At 43.0% G+C, this 17,429-nt stretch overlaps 1 protein-coding gene across 4 annotated transcripts in view; it reads right to left on the reverse strand.

Moving 5' to 3' along the window:
* PLEKHG7 (pleckstrin homology and RhoGEF domain containing G7) overlaps positions 1 to 17,429 on the reverse strand; it is a 162,510-nt gene that overhangs the window by 932 nt on the left and 144,149 nt on the right. For all 4 annotated transcript variants that reach the window (XM_068272771.1, XM_068272773.1, XM_068272772.1 and 1 more), the window contains 6 exons: positions 14,113 to 14,287; positions 11,305 to 11,420; positions 10,175 to 10,268; positions 5,170 to 5,249; positions 1,922 to 2,075; positions 1,663 to 1,760 (listed from right to left, as the gene is read on the reverse strand). In XM_068272771.1, the coding sequence (XP_068128872.1) occupies positions 1,663 to 1,760; positions 1,922 to 2,075; positions 5,170 to 5,249; positions 10,175 to 10,268; positions 11,305 to 11,420; positions 14,113 to 14,287 (717 nt within the window). The remainder of the gene's footprint in view (positions 1 to 1,662; positions 1,761 to 1,921; positions 2,076 to 5,169; positions 5,250 to 10,174; positions 10,269 to 11,304; positions 11,421 to 14,112; positions 14,288 to 17,429) is intronic.

A 17,429-nucleotide genomic window follows, 5' to 3' on the forward strand; every position in this document is an offset into this window, starting at 1 on the left:
ACAGGAAGCTCAGATTGAGGGAAAAATCTCACAATGGGCACGCAGACTGTAGTAAAAAGCCAAAACAGGTGCCAAGCCCTTTTCACTCAAGGATGAGAGAGAATGATCTTGTGAAAAGCAAGAGCGTCCTGCAGAGTGCAGGAGATGAGTGGGAAATGCAGGGTTAACTCACCTGGCTTCCACGTACATCCCGCTGCGTTCCATCGGCGTACACTTCTACATTCAGAGTTGGAACTTCTGAAGTATACGCTGATTTAATGCACCAGGATGCAGTGGAAGCACTCATTTCACAAGAGCATTCTTCATCATCTCTACACACTAAAATGTGCCTGAAATGTCTTCCTTCGGTGATTACTTCTAGAGTCTATCTACTAAAGAATATACCACAAAAATAATAATAAAACGTTTTAAAGGATACCAGAGCCAAAAACATAAGGAGAAACAGGAGGGGAGCAGGCATGTCTGGGGAGCTGCCCTGATGTCCACAGCTCCCCCTCTCCTTTCTTACCTAACCTCTCTCCCCCCCCCCCCCCACCATCTTCCGGGTCACAGGCTTCATTGTGCCTGCACTGGCCCAGCTGTGTGCGTCCTGCAGACTTGGCCTGGCCCATCACATACAGAGCGCTCCTGGCCACGGTCGCACACAGCCGGGCCAATGCAGGCACACTGAAGCCCGATTCCAACCCAACTCTGGCAATCAGGAAGAGGCTGCCGGAGGGGGGGGGCAAGGTAAGAAAGGAGGCTGGGCAGGAGAACGGGGAGAGCGATGGCCATCAGGACAGCTCCCCAGACATGCCTGCTTCCCTCCCACCCCACCACCACCTTATGTTTTCAGCTCTGGTATTCTCAGAATGTGATTTCCTATATTTATATGAAAGCTGGAAACATACACAGATATAAAAATCAGTGTGTTGTTTGAAGTATCCATACACGTTTCCAAGAAGACTTTGTCGAAAGATGTTAAAACTGACACAAGTAAATGTCATCCACCTGCATTTATGCAACATTGAAATTCTGTAGTGAATCCATCATGTCACTAACTGACCTTCAAAGGGGAGAGACACCAATTAACCTACAAGTATGCTTTGGGATGTGGAGGCCTGGCGGAAACCCATGCATACACGGGAGAAGACAGGATCTCCATATAGACTCTGCTCTGGCCAAGATTTGGCCCTGAAACATCAATGTGCTAGGTGAGAGCACTAGTCACCATGCCAACCCCATTCTTGAATCTGAACGAAAAATATTTTGTAAATGATATTGTATTAAAAAGAAATCTAATGAAATGAAAAGAGGGGAGCTCTCTTGCTCGGCAATATACCATATACTGTACACAGTAGCACACAAACATTTTCAACCTCTTCCTCAAGTGTACGAGAGTGAAGAGCTGGAAAACATTTGTGTGCTATTGTGTACAGTATATGGTAAATTGCCAAGCAAGAATGAATGCTTCCCCAGTTTAATTTGATCACAAACTTGGGAGTGATAAGCATCAACAGCCAGGTGATATGATCCCTGGCAGGAGGTTGAAGGCAGTAGTCTATTGCAACAGTGCAATAAAAAGGCTTGTGTCACGATGGTTGGCCTTCTGAATCATTGGCTCATTACAGCATTATTACATTTCATTTTGCTTTAGTTTATAATCAGGAAAGCATAACCAACCTTTTCAGACTCAGTATTTGCTTGCATGATGAAGGCCGCAACACACTGCTGATATCGATTCTCATGCTGGATTAGGAAAGCATTCCTCATCCCATACACTAAGCATGGAAACAGAAGAAAGACATTAACATAAACCAGCTAACAGCTATCTGCAATCAATATGCTGCAGCATAGCCTAATGATGGAAACAACACAAACACAGTAATTACTTTGTATCAAGAATCACTTTGGTATACTGGCCACTTGTGGATTGACTTACCTGTAACATGAAAGGGATCAATACTTTTTATGCTCAACCTGTCTAGTGGGATAGGCTGGTCTAGGACTTTGCAGTAGCCACCTTCTTTCACTACACACTGCAGCTCTGGGTGAAGAGATGGGTACGCTGTGCTGACTTCTATACTTGAAGGTTTCTGAAATAAATATGGGGATTCAGGGGGAAAAAAAAGTCAAATGAAATGTGTGATTAAGTAAAAGTCTTGTTTTGTAATAAGTGTTTTCAAAAGCAGTATAAATATTTCTCTATTGGTCTCAGAGCAACACATAGGTACATTTTTTATTTGTAAGTATAAAGGCAGCCAGCATACAATTTTTTTGTTCACTTTGTCTAATTGAGCAAAAACTGTAGTGTGTTTTTTTGTGTTTGCGATTGACACAACTATAGAAATACAGAACTGTAATGTTGGCTTTTGGTGATGTCGATTGTAATGTCGATCTCATTGCTGATTGAAAACGTAGTTGAATAGTGTATGGCGATGGTAAGTGTCAGGGAGGGACCACACTTGTGTCAGCGGGAATTGCAGATGAACCCCACAAGTGTTTTGCTGCACAGTATGTGCGATTTAACACACTTATTTTTTGCAGTAGCCGGTGATTGCATGAAGATATGCAGAGTGCAAAAAAAGTAGTGGAGGTTCTATATTTTATTATTTAGCACTATGTGGGATTGCAGATGGCTTGCGGCAGCACCGTTGCCATTGCATGCGTTGATGCGGCAAAACTCTGCACTTTTTTCACAAGTGTGATGCCTGCCTCAGCAATTTCCATTCAGGTCCGTATTGGAGAGTTTTATCCATGTCGAAGCAGGTTATTTGTGCTCCTGCAGCTACATAGACCGCAATGTTAAATTGCAGCTATAGCGGCACCCACTGTGTAGTTTAAATGTATGCCATCCATTCACCTTGTTCCTATGGCATTTCGCCGAGTGACAGAAAACCGCACAAATCTACAACTCTTGCTTTAACCAAAACAGTATTTGAGGATAAATCACCCAGTGGAGATACCTGTGCTGTGAGAATTGTCTCACTGTCTCCAGTTTGAGAAAATGGCAAGAGAGGATTATAGAGGATGTCATTTCAGACCGTTTAAAATTCTACTTGGCTACCCGTGGTGCCTTTAGTATCTTCCAAATCTCTGACCCAGACTGAGTATGCATCCCCCTGGAGCTTGCTGTTCCAGTGCTGGGACCCCCTGAACTTCTGACAAGGGCTTGTTAAGGATTACGTGACCTCGCTTTCATCCATGTACGAGTACAGGCAGATGGATGCCCATGCAGTAGCTTGGAGCCGCCATGTTCGGCTTTTACGAGCGGCTCCATGCTACTGCACAGGTGTGGGCCGTCCATGTACAGTGCAGCAGCACTCACACACAGATGGGAGAATGGCCCGGAGAGTAATGTATTTCTTTGGACTATAAGATTCACTTTTTCTCCCCCAAAAGTGAAGAAGAAAAGTCACTGCGTCTTATAGTCCAAATGCAGGGAGTTTCTGACTTGTGAACAGCTGCCAATACGAACGTCCAACCCGCTGCAGTGTCGGGGACTCCCTGTACTGTGCCCATGCAGAGGAGAACCCAGGGGGACAGACAGAGGACACAAAGGGGCATAGAGGAGGACACAAGAAGGACAGAGGCAGACACATGGGGACATGAGGTACAAAGGGAGCATAATCCACAAGATGCCCCTTCACCATGGATGCACCAGGTTGAGCATATTTTTTTCCCCCTAGTTTTTGTCCACTAAACCTAGGTGCATCTTATAGTCTGAAAAATATGGTATATTCGTGCTTCGACACAAAGATAAACGGTAATGGAGAGCTTTCACACATTTTTGATATCTGCAACAGGCAAGGTTTTCACTTTCTCCTTTTGCTTTCAATTCAATAATGGAGCTTTTTAAAACTATAAAAAAAGAATGTTCATGGATTAACTGTGGGACAAGATGCAGAACACACTCTAATGGCATATGCTGATAGCCTTCTGTTTTGATCTTTTAACTGTGGATTTCTGTATTGGAAGTGCTGAATGGGTTTTTATTATTGTTGAAATATAAAATTAATCATAGTGAGACAGGTTTTATGAACTGACTTTAAAAAAAAAAAAAAAAATCAGTTTGTTAGTACAATGCCCTATTTTTCTTCTAAATTGGATATAGATTCAGTATTACCGTATTTTTCTGAATATAAGACACTCCTGACCATAAAACACACCTAGGTTTAGAGAACAAAAACCAGGGGGAAAAAATGTATACTAAACCTGGTGCATCCATAGTAAAGGGGCATCTTGTGGATTATGCCTCCTTGTACCTCTTGTGTCCTCTTCTGTCCCCTTGTGTCCTCCTACATCCCCCATGTGTCTGACTCTGTCCTCCTTGTATCCCCTATGCCCCTTTATATCCCTCTGTGTCCTCCACTGCATTGTCACAGTACAGGGAGTCCCCGACATTGCAGCGGGTTGGAGGTTCGTATTAGCAGGCAGTCAGTGCACAAGTCAGGCACTCCCTGCATTTGGACTATAAGACCCAGTGACTTTTCCCCACTTTTGGGGGAGAAAAAGTGAGTCTTATAGTCCAAAAAATACAGTATATATAGGAGCCAAATTATCTTGTGATATGTATGTTGAACTGTATAAATGATGCAGCCCCTGGGAAAGAGCTGAAGTGAGATTTAAAGAAATGGAACACATTAGCTTGCTTTGGCTGTATTAATGTGATGAAAATAAATCTTCCATGGTTATCATTTTCAAACCTTAGCTAGTAAAATAAATGATACATTAGGAATACAACATGTAAAATCACATTGTAGCCAGGCAACATCTCTGACACAGGAATGCTTTCTTAACCTGACCCTGGTCAATGTGACATCATTCCAAGCACACCGGCCTATGTGAAAAGCCGTGTAGGATGCCTGTGGGTGTGATGTTAATCTGTTCAATATCTCATGTAGTTCAGAAAATATATAATGCTATGCTAACAATAGTTTGGAATTTATCCTGGAATACAAGAGACACTGATTAACATAATGCCCACAGGCATCTTAAACAGCTTTTGACATAAGCCAGTGTGCTTGGCATAAACTTACAGGAAATATACAAAGTTTTATAAGAGTTTAGTTGTGCAGCTATGCTCATGTATTTGTATATTTTATTTGAAGCTGTTTGTGAATTTAAATACAAGAATTTATATCTAAATAATAGCATAAATTACAATAAAAATGTACAAATGTTCGTTACCCTTTTGTTGCGTTTAATTTTTGTTATCAGCAGAAAGTCATCGAAGAGAAGCAGGTATACATCAAGAAGACGTGTGCTCTCTAGAAAGAATGTAAATAGATTTGGTGACATATAGATTTTCATTGTATACCAGTTCTAGTTCAGGGCTGAAGTTTTCAAGCCAGTTACCAAATATGCCATATTCACTCTGATGCCAACTGCAGAACAACATCCAAGGACTTCTCTCCTTTGTGACACTCATGAGAACAACAGGAAATAAGATAAACTGCCCCCATTGCAGACGCATAAAACAATAACACCTTCCCTTCCTCGCTCCATCCAACTCCCTTGAGGGCCCTTTTCCACTAGCGCGTTTGCGCTAGCTGAATCGCAAAACCGCAAACCGCTCGCGATTTTACAATCGCTACGGTTTGCTTTTTAACATAGGAATCGCGGTAGGTCATTTCCACTACCGCGATTCGTTTTTTACTTGATCGCGATCGCGCCGCGGAGCGACTTTTGCCGCGATTTTGCTATGCAGTGCATAGCATAGCAAAATCGCGGCCGCAAACGTCGGGAAAACGGCGGAATTGCGATTCAGCAATCGCTAGCGTTCAGCGCGAACGCTAGCGACTGCTAGTGGAAAAGGGCCCTCAGAATATGCTTATTCTGCAGTTATTAAAGAGAACCCGAGGTGTGTTTAAAGAATGTTATCTGCATACAGAGGCTGGATCTGCCTATACAGCCCAGCCTCTGTTGCTATCCCAAACCCCACTAAGGTCCCCCTGCACTCTGCAATCACAGCCGTGCTGTGAGGCTGTGTTTGCATCTGTAGTGTCAGTCTTAGCTGCTCCCCCGCCTCCTGCATAGCTCCAGTCCCTGCCCCGTCCCTTCCCTCCAATCAGCAGGAAGGGAAGGGATGCAGGCAGGGACTGGAGTTCTGCAGGAGGCGGGGAGAGCAGCAGACTGACACTATAGAGAAAAACACAGCCAGCTCTGACAAGCTGTTTGTCAGCAGCGTGGCTGTGATTTATGAGGGATTGCAGAGTGCAGGGGAACCTTAGGGGGGTTTGGGATAGCAACAGAGGCTGGGCTGTATAGGCAGATCCAGCCTCTGTATGCAGATAATATTCTTCAAACCCACCTCGGGTTCTCTTTAAAATTTAAAAGTATGATTGAAGTCCCATGTTGACCTCCCTGGCGGTATGATTTTTTTCCTGGATTTTAGTGTCTGTAAGCGGTGCAGTTTTTTCACACGCTTATAGACCCTAAAAATCATACCGCTAGATCAGGGGTGTCAAACTCGAATATAAAAAGGGCCGAAATTGTACACTGGGACCTAGTCGCGGGCCAAACTTAATGTCTAATGGCCACCTGCCTCCCTTTATAAAGTTCCCAGGTGTTCAATGACCCCCCTCCAACCCCTATACAGTTCCCTGGCGTCTAGTGGTCCTCCCTCCCCCATACAGTTCCCTGGTGTCTAATAATTTCCCCCAATCGCCCCATATGGCTTTCCTTATGTTATAGGGCTTCACCTCCAATATAGCTTCACTGGTGTTATAGAGTGGGCCAAACATATTGCAAAGTAGAGAACCCACTTGAGGGCCAAATTTAACCACTTCACCACTGAGGGGTTTTACCCCCTGACCACCAGAGCAATTTTCACCTTTCAGCGCTCCTTCCATTCATTCGTCTATAACTTTATTATTACTTATCCCAATGAAATGAACTATATCTTGTTTTTTTTGCCACCAATTAGGCTTTCTTTAGGTGGGACATTATGCCAAGAATTATTTTATTCTAAATGTGTTTTAATGGGGAAATAGGAAAAAATGTGGGAAAAAAATATTATTTTTCAGTTTTCGGCCATTATAGTTTTTAAATAAAGCATGCTACTGTAATTAAAACCCATGAAATGTATTAACCCATATGTCCCGGTTATAAAACCATTTAAATTATGTCCCTATCACAATGTTTGGCGACAATATTTTATTTGGAAATAAAGGTGCATTTTTTTCAGTTTTGCATCCATCCCTAATTACAAGCCCGCAGTTTATAAAGTAACAGTGTTATACCCTCTTGACATAAATATTTAAAAAGTTCAGTCCCTAAGGTAACTATTTATGTTTTTTTTTTTATTGTATTTTTTTTTTTTTAATTACAAAAAAAAAAAAAAATTGGGGCGTGTGGGAGGTAATGAGTTAATTTATTGTGTAAATGTAATGTTTGTATATGTAAAATGCTTTTAGGGTGTAGTTTACTATTTGGCCACAAGATGGCCACAGAGTGTTTGTTTACATGCGACCTGTAAGCGTCCGGAAGGACGCTTACAGGAAGCAGTAGGAGGCTGGGAGACGCACAATGATCTCGCTGTTTCTGAAAGAAGCAGCAGATCATTGCGGGGGCTAGATCAACAAACGGGAATGGATTTTCCCGTTCATTGATCTCCGGGCGAGCGGGCGGCGACGTGCACGAGCGGCGGGTGCGCGCGCACGAGCGGCGGGAGCGCGGACAGCGGCGGTAGCGCGGAAGGTACGGATTTCTCCGTCCCTGGTTTTTTAGGAGGGAAAAAAGGGGTGGAGAAATTCGTACCGCTGGGGGTAAAGTGGTTAATGGCTCTGAGGGCCAGATTTGGCCCGCGGGCTGGAGTTTGACATGTACGCGCTAGATAGTTCTGCAGCAGCCCTGCACACTACACACCTTCCATGGATTCAGCTCGGGGTTACTGCTCTGAGCTGCGGATTTCCAGCTGGAGCCTGACTTGGGGTTACACCTAAGGAGCAGCAGTAGAGTGTTCTTCCGTGTTAGCCATCAGTCACAGCAGAAAACTTTCAATTAGAATACAGTAAATAATCTAGGATATAGTAAACATTCAGGTATAGTAAAACTAAAGTGTCCATGTCCTGGCCAAGCCCTATAATAAGTAAATGGGAGTAATGCCTGGTACAGTAAACCATGATATAATAGAACTTCTGTTATAGTAAACTTTTTTGGCCCCTTTGGTATTCTGTATCCGGCTGTAGTGGAAAGTGGGCAGGCACATGCATTATTCGTCAGCTGCAGACCCATGAGCCGTGGGCGGGCTGGCAGCCACTTGTAGCCTGCTTGCTTTTTGCACACTACTCTGGGTCTGTGTGTACTACCTCAAAAGCACCAGCCGATGAGACCTAAGCTTCATGTATAAGCTGCTGCCTGACTACTGAGGAAATTGCCATCTGTGACTTGCTTGTACATGACTGCAACACTACAGTATCATCCAGGCTGCACAGAAATGAGGACAGAGGAGCTCACCATCAGTCCTTTAACTGCATTAACTGGTGAGACCTATGCTTCCTGCGCAAGCTGTAGCATGATTATTGCATAAAAAGTCATGCATATTGAACACTGTGCATTTTAATATATCTTAGACACTGTCTGTGCTTGCTTGCTGAAGCATTAAAAAGAAAAAAAAATGACTCCCAATTATTGACTGAATTAAGATCTAGTACTAGAGTTTACTTTATGTGCTTGAGTATGACAATTTCTGAAATAGTAAACTTCTGATATACAGTAGTAATTTACTTCGCCAGGTCCCATGGAGTTTACTATAAAGGGATTCTACTTCAATACCATTTATTGGCTAACGTTTAAAGATTCCAAGAGCAAGCTTTCAGTATATAGTTTTCATTCTGTTTATTACCCTTTGAATCTTTAAAGCAGCCAATAAATGGCATCCCAATAAAACTTTCTGCAATCCAACGCTAACAAATGTCTCATTTGCATTAAGCTGATTTATATTTACTGCAAACTAAACAATATCAAGAAGGGGTCATGCAGCTAAGTGAATAAATATTGCAATGTAGCTGAACCCCAATGATATACAACACAGCTTACATGCTGAATTGCACGATTACCGGTAAGTGTGCGTAGATCTCTAGGTGGTATAACTATTTCACGTCATTTTGCAGTTTATTAAAAAATGACGTTTTCCCATGTTATTCTACAGTGGGCTATGGATTTGTTGAAAGCGACCTTGAACACTACTGAAAATGTACAGAAAGACTTAACCAACCGTAAGATTTGTAATTAGACCTTTGATTTCATGAAAACAAAGAATCTTACAAAAACAAACAAATGACCTCTTGATCTATCAAACACTGATCAGAAAAGGCTGTTCTTTCACAATCAATAGTCCCAAAGCTTTGCTATGCATCTAACAGCAGTCAGATCTATATTTCTGATATCGAGCGATGCATGGCAGCATTCAGATACACTGGTCTGAAGGCTATCTGGCACTATACAATAGTGTATGGTGGCCTCCAAGTGAACCAGCAGTAAAATGTTTAACAAATAGTTAGATACCTACCTTGGGAAAGGGAAGCCTCTTGATACCCTTGAATTTTCCCCCCATTGTCCTTGAACCCACAAATCCAGTGCTGCGACCCTAGGTTGGATTTGCTCTTACAGCCGCATTACTCTCCATGTAAGAGCATTGCCACACCATGCCTTAGCACGGAGCCGCTCATGCACGGCTTTTCCCCTCTATACACAATCGGCTTCATGCTATTGTACAGACCCAGACAGGACTTGCGCAGGAGCAGTGCCACCAAGTTTGTACATGGAGGAGAGCATGGCCACAATGAAGAGGGTCCTGGGGAGCAGAGGTGGGTCGAGGAAGACACAGAACATTTCTGAATCGTGGCTTTCATTTGTTGGTACTGTGAGTGTCTGTGGAAGAATAGGTGTCAGAGTATGTGTGTATGTACATTTATATGTATGCATGTTTGTAAGTGTAGGTAGATGTCAGTATGCATAAGTCATGAATGGATGTATACACATACATGCGTACCTCCTCCATAGAAACAGATCACACGCCCATTATTTGTTTCCTACTTTAGCAATAAAAATTCTATTGAATCTGGCTTCTGGTGCGTTCATTTCATGCCCCCCAGTTAGCACTTCAGTCTTAACTATGTCACTAGGCTGTTACTGGACTGTGTGTGGCCGGCCAAGCATGGGAACAGATGACAGAAGTGAGGTTACACACCTGTGAGGGTAAGTCTTCCTTCATGAAGAAGCTGTCTGTTAAGGGAAGATAGCATTGTCTCCACATTGGTGTCTTTGAAGTTGTGTTTAAGACCCTAAACAATAATAATAATAATAATAAAAAAATATATCAACATTGATGATCTTATAAAAAATAAAACCTAGATGTATCATACCAATGTTATGTGAAATCGTTAATGTTACTCATCCCTTCCACTCATCATACTCATGCTGTTTATTGTATTCCGTAACAAATAGTGTTACCAAAAAAAAAAAAAAAGCCTCGGGTAAATCTATAGGCACCTGTTTAAGTGGGTATTAAATATTGATGTACTGGGTTTGTTTTCATAAGAGAACTGCAATCACACTTGCCTATACAGAATGTTTTTGTCTGCAGTTTCTCTATGGTACAAAGCAAAATTTCCTATTTTTCATAGTGACAATGGTTACTTCAAGCTTCTGTTTGATCATCACACTGAATTATAATAGTTAGTGAACTGTATGTTGTCCTACTGCCGCCCAACCTTACAAATTCACATTTTCCAACAAAGGAGCACAGAGTGGGAACACCCCAGGCTATGGTTTATTTTGGCTCTAGAAAGGGGAAGAAATAGAATCTCTTCAATTTTGGCTGGTTCTCCACTGCGGGATTATTTTCATGTCTGGTGATGAGCTAGAATAAGTCCATGCTATGCTGGATTGGTGGGGTGGATAGTCACAGAGGATCCGATGTATGATCCATTGCGTCCGTCTACTTCCATTTTAATATCTGTTGGTGGCCATCATATAGCAAGGGAGACCATAGCGGACATGTCAGTTTTCTCTACTGTGTCTTTGTGTTCCACTCCCGCAATGGAGACTGTGAAACTGACCCTATAGATGACATAAGATCCGTCAACATGTCTGTTTATTCTTTGGTCAATATTTCTGAAAACTGTCTGTTTTGGTGTTTGAACCCAGCCTTGGTCCTGCAAAGAATTCCATTGTGTTGGAGAAGGTTACATTGCTGAGAATCGAGAATGCATGCCCAGCATTTCTCTATTCAAATCTAAAAATGTCTTCCACTTCTAAACCTCTGGATTTTTAAAGACACCCCCACTTTTAGATAACAGTTATAAGTGCATGGAATACCTCTGGGATGAAGAATCTTTTATCCCTCTCCCATAAGCAGGGCCACACAATCACCTCCTGGAGTTGTTTGAACTTCTGTGACTTGTCCAACAACTTCACTTTTCCTTCAAGATCCCCTACAATTATAGAATAAAACATTATTACAATAGCTTTCTATTGTCGTGACGAACATGCTCTGTTATAAACCATAGTGCTGCATGTGTGTAAAACAGATTAAATGTTGCGGTAATATATAAGTACAGAATTTTGACTACTGTACACCAGGACACACACCACAAGTTATTGGCTCTAGGGTAGAATACCTGGTGCAGCATTTCTCTGTAGCCGAATCATAGCATACTGAACACTGAGGAGGACAAAAGGTGAGTACCATTTAAGGGTTAGGCACCAATATTGGGAGAGTAGAAGGAGGTTAGTTTTTAATTTGTTATGGTTAGTAGGTTAGGCATCAGGAAGGAGATTATGTCAGGTAGCAAGGTTCAGTTTAGCCGTCAGGAAGGGGATCACGTTAGACAGGGAGGTAAGAGTTGAGTATGAAAAAGCATATTACAGTAGGCAGGAAGGTATATGCTACATAATGCCATTTGTATGTAGCAGAATGCAAAGAGGCTGAATATAGCTTACATAGATTGTTTAGATCTTTATACAACAAAGATGTAGTAAGATTGGACAATCAAGACTGGATGCTGTATGGTCAGTTGGAATCAATATATGCAGAGTGTGGCACACATTATAGGACTGGTAGAAATGCACTTAGTATTCTATACTGTAGTGCTTGTTAATGTTTTACAATGCAACACAATGTTTGGCAAAGGTGATAAAAGCTTTTAGAAATAAAATGCAATTGAGGGTAGTGAAGACAAATTTCATGCCTGAAGCTGCCTCTTATTGCTGCAGTGTTGTTCTGAATTACACAAGCAGAACAAGGTTGCTGGGCAAACCCAAACACTGTTTTGTTTCTGATCAGATGGCCGGAGTCTTGAGACAGCATCATCAATAAATGGAGGCCTGAATTATGGCCCTGATGGTTCTGCCTTGCAACCAGCACAATGGAGCATAGAAATATTTGTCTGACAGACTCACATAAGCAGAACTAAAAGTTCTACATGGATTACAAACTGCTCATTCAGCCCACTCTTTCCTGCACTTGCTTTCTACATTTCATCTTCTAAATTTCACTCGTCGATGCCCACTCTCCTCTCCTTTTAATTTGCCCTAATCTACAACCTAGTCGCCCAAATTTCTGGGCCATATTTCTGCCAGGCTGCTTCTTTTCCTGTCCACTGACATCCTGTTAGTCATCATCATGGATTTCAACATCCCCATCAACACCAACAACTGCTGCTTTGAAGTTTATGATTCCTTTTTTGATCTCATACAGTGGAGCCATGGTGAGGCTCACACACTGATGGGCACACACTTGGATTGTTCCACAAACTTCTCTTTTCCCCTCAATGACTACGACTTCATAAAATGTATTCTTCTTGCCCAACCTTAACTTCAATCTAGATTAAGGGCCCTTTTCCACTGGGAAGCGAGATTGCAATTGCGCTGTGTTGTGATCACGCAACCCACTACTTCCATTCCCTGTGATTGCGCCATTTAGCCGCCAGGAATAGAGCGATTGTGGCAAGAATTGCACAGCCCAACCATTGCAATTTGGGAAAAAACGAAGCCCACTAGTGGGAAATGAGCACCGCGATTTACATGTTATCCTGATGCTCATATAGTGAGTAAGAATCAGTGCACAGGACCGTGACCTAAAGCGTATGGAGTGTGGAGCCCAATGTAGAGTCCACTCAGTATACAATAGAAGAGAAAAGCAGGCCCGCACATCCAGTGCAAATTCAATTTATGATGAAATAAATTGAATTTGCATTGGATGTGCGGGCCTGCTTTTCTCTTCTATTGGATATTATTATCCTGATGCTCATTTCGATCGACAAATCGGCTGCAGTACACTTTCAGAAGCGGATTTAGTGGAAAAGGGCCCTTACACAAACATGCGCAGAAATGTACACAAATGTGATCACTGGGCTCTCTCAGCCTCCCTCCCCCATGTGTAATGTACTCCTTCCAGGCCCGTGGTGAGTGTGGAAGTGGTACATAGCTCACCTGTCAGCTGTTGCACCTCCTCCAGTGTCCTGTGTCGTCTCTTCATCGCCACCAGGCAGCTGTACCATGTGACCTGATGGCATGTACGAGGTCACGTGAGACACTGGAGGAGGTGCACTGGCAGGTAGGCTCACTGCATCCACACTCACCAAGGAACAGGAGGGGGGGGGGGGGCGGTTGGGGTCAGTGAGGCTCCATAGTTTTGTACTGTAGCGAGTGGTACAAAGCTCGCAGCACAGTGGGAGGAGGAATATTAGATCAGATCTCGGTGGACATTTGATCTAATATTGAATGGAAAATTGAGGCCAGGTGATTAGTGATATCAGGTAAATATTGATTGTTTACCATGTGTGTGTACCTAGCTTTATTCCTTTGGATTATAAGCTTGAACAGGCAGGGCTCTCTCTCTCACCGGTGGTTTTCCAATATTGCTGTGTAATGTGTGTTTTATATATTTCACATCTATGTACTTAGTAAACTATGAACTGACAAGAGCCCTGAAACTCCCCTATATCTTCAGATAAGGACAGCTGCACCCCTGTTAATTTACAGACAGGTACTTATGCTGAATTGGTGGAATGAACGGTGATTCCCTTGACTTTTATACTCAGAGCTGGAAGTATATTTTTATCATTAATAAAGTTGCTAGGAAATATACTGATTTGTTAATATTTAAAATGTGTCAGGACATACTGATGGCACTTTCCACTTTTTCCTTCATGGTAAAGATGGATACTTTCTCTGCTGAATCACTGCTTCTTTTCCACATATTCTTGAGGAGCAGTGGGTATCGGGTGAGCCGGTGTAATGGAGCCACCAGTAAATCAGTCAGGTGAAGTCTTCTACAGTGTTCTTGTTGCTCACACCACTAGGAAAATAAAAAGGACATGGTGTATAATTTTTTAGACAATATGGTAAAAGTTCTTGTTTGCTTAACCACAGGGCCATGCTACTAGAAATCTACCCAGTGTTTGTGGGCATTAGTTTCTGACACACAGTAGATTTTAATACAAGTGGTCTCCACTGCTATGCAAATCTACATCTTATCAATAACTAACATCCACAAACACAACATACACTCAGGTCCATAAATACTGGAACATCAACACAATTCTAACATTTTTGGCTCTATACACAACTACAATGAATTTAAAATGAAATTAACATGATGTACTTTAACTGCAGACTGTCAGCTTTAATTTGAGGGTATTTACATCCAAATTAGATGAACGGTGTAGGAATTACAATAGTTTGCATATGTACCTCCCACTTGTTAAAGAGGAGCTGTTAGGTATAGGGTCTCAGAGAAAAAAAAAACACGTATATCAGTAGATAAATACTGGCTGTACTTACATAACATATGCATTACACTGTCCATGTTTTGATTTTAGTGATTTTTATATAGTATATACAGAGATTTATGTTCCTGACAGTTCCTGACAGGTTTCATCTTTGACTGTCTGTGTCTGAAGCCAGTCGTGATGTAATATCCTCCCTTACCCTGCTTCCACTCATCCCCCTGATTTAGTATGCATTAGCCCTCCCAACTCCCAGCCCTCAGACACTCCCACCAAGCTGAAGTCACCCGCCCCTTCAGTACAGGCTGTCAGATGCTGTAGATATACAGATTATATTGATTTGTTAGAAGACCCCCAGATGTCCGCAGCTGCCCCTTTACACTCTGCCTGGCTTGGAAGCAGCAGGGTCACTCAACCGCAGACCAGATGCTGTCCCCTGTCAGCTCTTCCCCCCACCCCCGCCAAGAGCCTGTGCGATTATCTTCTCCCCCATAAACAGGTGTGGGTGTCTTCCCCCCCCAGGCCCCCACCCCCGGGCAGAAACAGGTGCGGATGTCTTCTTACCTGTAAAAGCAAACACTGAGAGAGAGAGAGAGAAAGAGAGAGAGGCCGAAGAGTGCATCTCCAGCTTCCAGCACCACCACCGCAGTTTCCTCTGTCAGCCGTGCATCTCTCTCTCTCCTGCTGGTGATTCCTATCATGTGACTCGTCGGTAACTTTCCAGCGAGTCACATGTGAGGGACGCCAGCAGGAGAGAGAGAGATGCACGGCGGCGACTGACAGAGGAAACTGCGGTGGCGGCGCTGGAAGCTGGAGATGCACTCTCTGGCCTCTCTCTCTCTCCCAGTGTTTACTTTTTCAGGTGAGAAGACATCTGCACCTGTTTCTGCCCGGGGGTGGGGGCCTGGGGGGGGGAAGACACCCACACCTGTTTATGGGGGGAGAAGATAATCGCACAGGCTCTTGCTGGGGCGGGGGGGGGGGGGGGGCGAGGGGGGAGGGGAGAGAGCGGACAGGGGACAGCATCTGGTCTGATCTCCCGGTGGGAGGGGGTGCGGGCTGCGGCTGAGTGACCCTGCTGCTTCAAAGCCAGGCAGATTGTAAAGGGGCAGCTGCGGACATCTGGGGGTCTTCTAACAAATCCAGCCCTGCATGCCTGGCAACCCTAGGAGGATCAGTAAGAGATGGACAGAAGCGTGGTGGGGAAACCGGGAGGGATAGAGGAAGCAGCCAATCAGGCTGCAGCAATGAATTAGGGAGGAATAGGGAAATGAAGGGGAGGAACGGAGCTAAGCAGAGAGAAAAAAAAAACACCTTCCAGCATGCTCTGCAACTTCTTATGTGCGGCTTGCGTCCTCCTTAGGAGCTTGGGGAAATTGAAGATTATTATTCAGCCCACAAAAAGTAAGATTGATTTTTAACTTCAGTATTGCCTTTTTGGCTACCTTCCTAACTGTTTAACACAGGAGAATAGAGATTTAATTTTACATTTCTAGCCTAACAGTTACTCTTTAAGGGACCAAAAGTAATTGGACCGAGTAAGAATCCTAAATCAAACTTTCCAATTTGTAATACTTGGTTGCAAATCCTTTGCAGTCAATTGCAGCCTGAAGTCTGCAACTTGTCAATTTTTTTTCCCTCAAAGTAAATACAGAGGGTTCACCACAAGATGTAAACCATTTTGGAGCCTCAAAAACAGGAAGGCTAGATTAACGTTTGCTAAACGACATCTAAAAAGCCTTCACAGTTCTGGAACAACATCCTAGGGACAGATGAGACCACGATCAACTTGTACCAGAGTGATGGGAAGAGTAGAGTAAGGAGAAGGAAAGGAACTGCTCATGATCCCAAGCATACCATCTCATCACTGAAGAATGGTGGTGGTAGTGTCATGGTGTGGGCATGTATAGCTGCCAATAAAACTTGTTCTCTTGTATTTATTGAATAAGTGACTGCTGACAAAAGCAGCAGAATGAATTCAGAAGTATTTGAGGCAATATCTGCTCATATTCAGCCAAATGCTTTAGAACTCATTGGACGGTGCTTCTCAGTACAGATGGACAATGACCCCAAAGCATACTGCAAAAGCAACCAAAGAGTTTTTGAAGGGAAAGAAGTGGAATGTTATGTAATGGCTAAAGCTGGGTACACACGTCAGATAAAATTCTTTGGAAAATGAAAGATCACAGACCAATTTTACCCCCTTCCATGTAGTGTGAGAGCCATACCTACACAGTCTATTCTATGGAGCTGAACTCCTCATCAGATAAAAATCTTTGCAAGATGCTGTACGCAAAGATGCTGTACACATGCAACAGATCAGTATCTGCAAAAGATCAGTTCCTGCAAAAGATCCGTTCCTGCAAAATGCATTCAAAGTCTGATATCTGCAGATCTTGTACACACCTTGTTTAACGGACAATTATCTGCAGATCAGATCCACCAGGATGGATCTTCAGATCGGCAGATAATTGTCTGATCTGCAGATGAATGTCCATTAAACAAGGTGTGTATGAGATCTGCAGATATCATAGACTATGAATGCATTTTGCAGGAACGAATCTTTTGCAGATACGGATCTGTTGCATGTGTACAGCATCTTTGTGTGCAGCATCTTGCAAAGATTTTTATCTGATGGGGAGTTCAGCTCCATAGAATAGACTGTGTAGAGTATGCTCTCATACTACATGAAAAGGGGTAAAATTGGTCTGT

The sequence above is a fragment of the Hyperolius riggenbachi genome, chromosome 3 (genome assembly GCF_040937935.1).
Source record: "Hyperolius riggenbachi isolate aHypRig1 chromosome 3, aHypRig1.pri, whole genome shotgun sequence".
Classification (NCBI taxonomy): Eukaryota; Metazoa; Chordata; class Amphibia; order Anura; family Hyperoliidae; genus Hyperolius; species Hyperolius riggenbachi.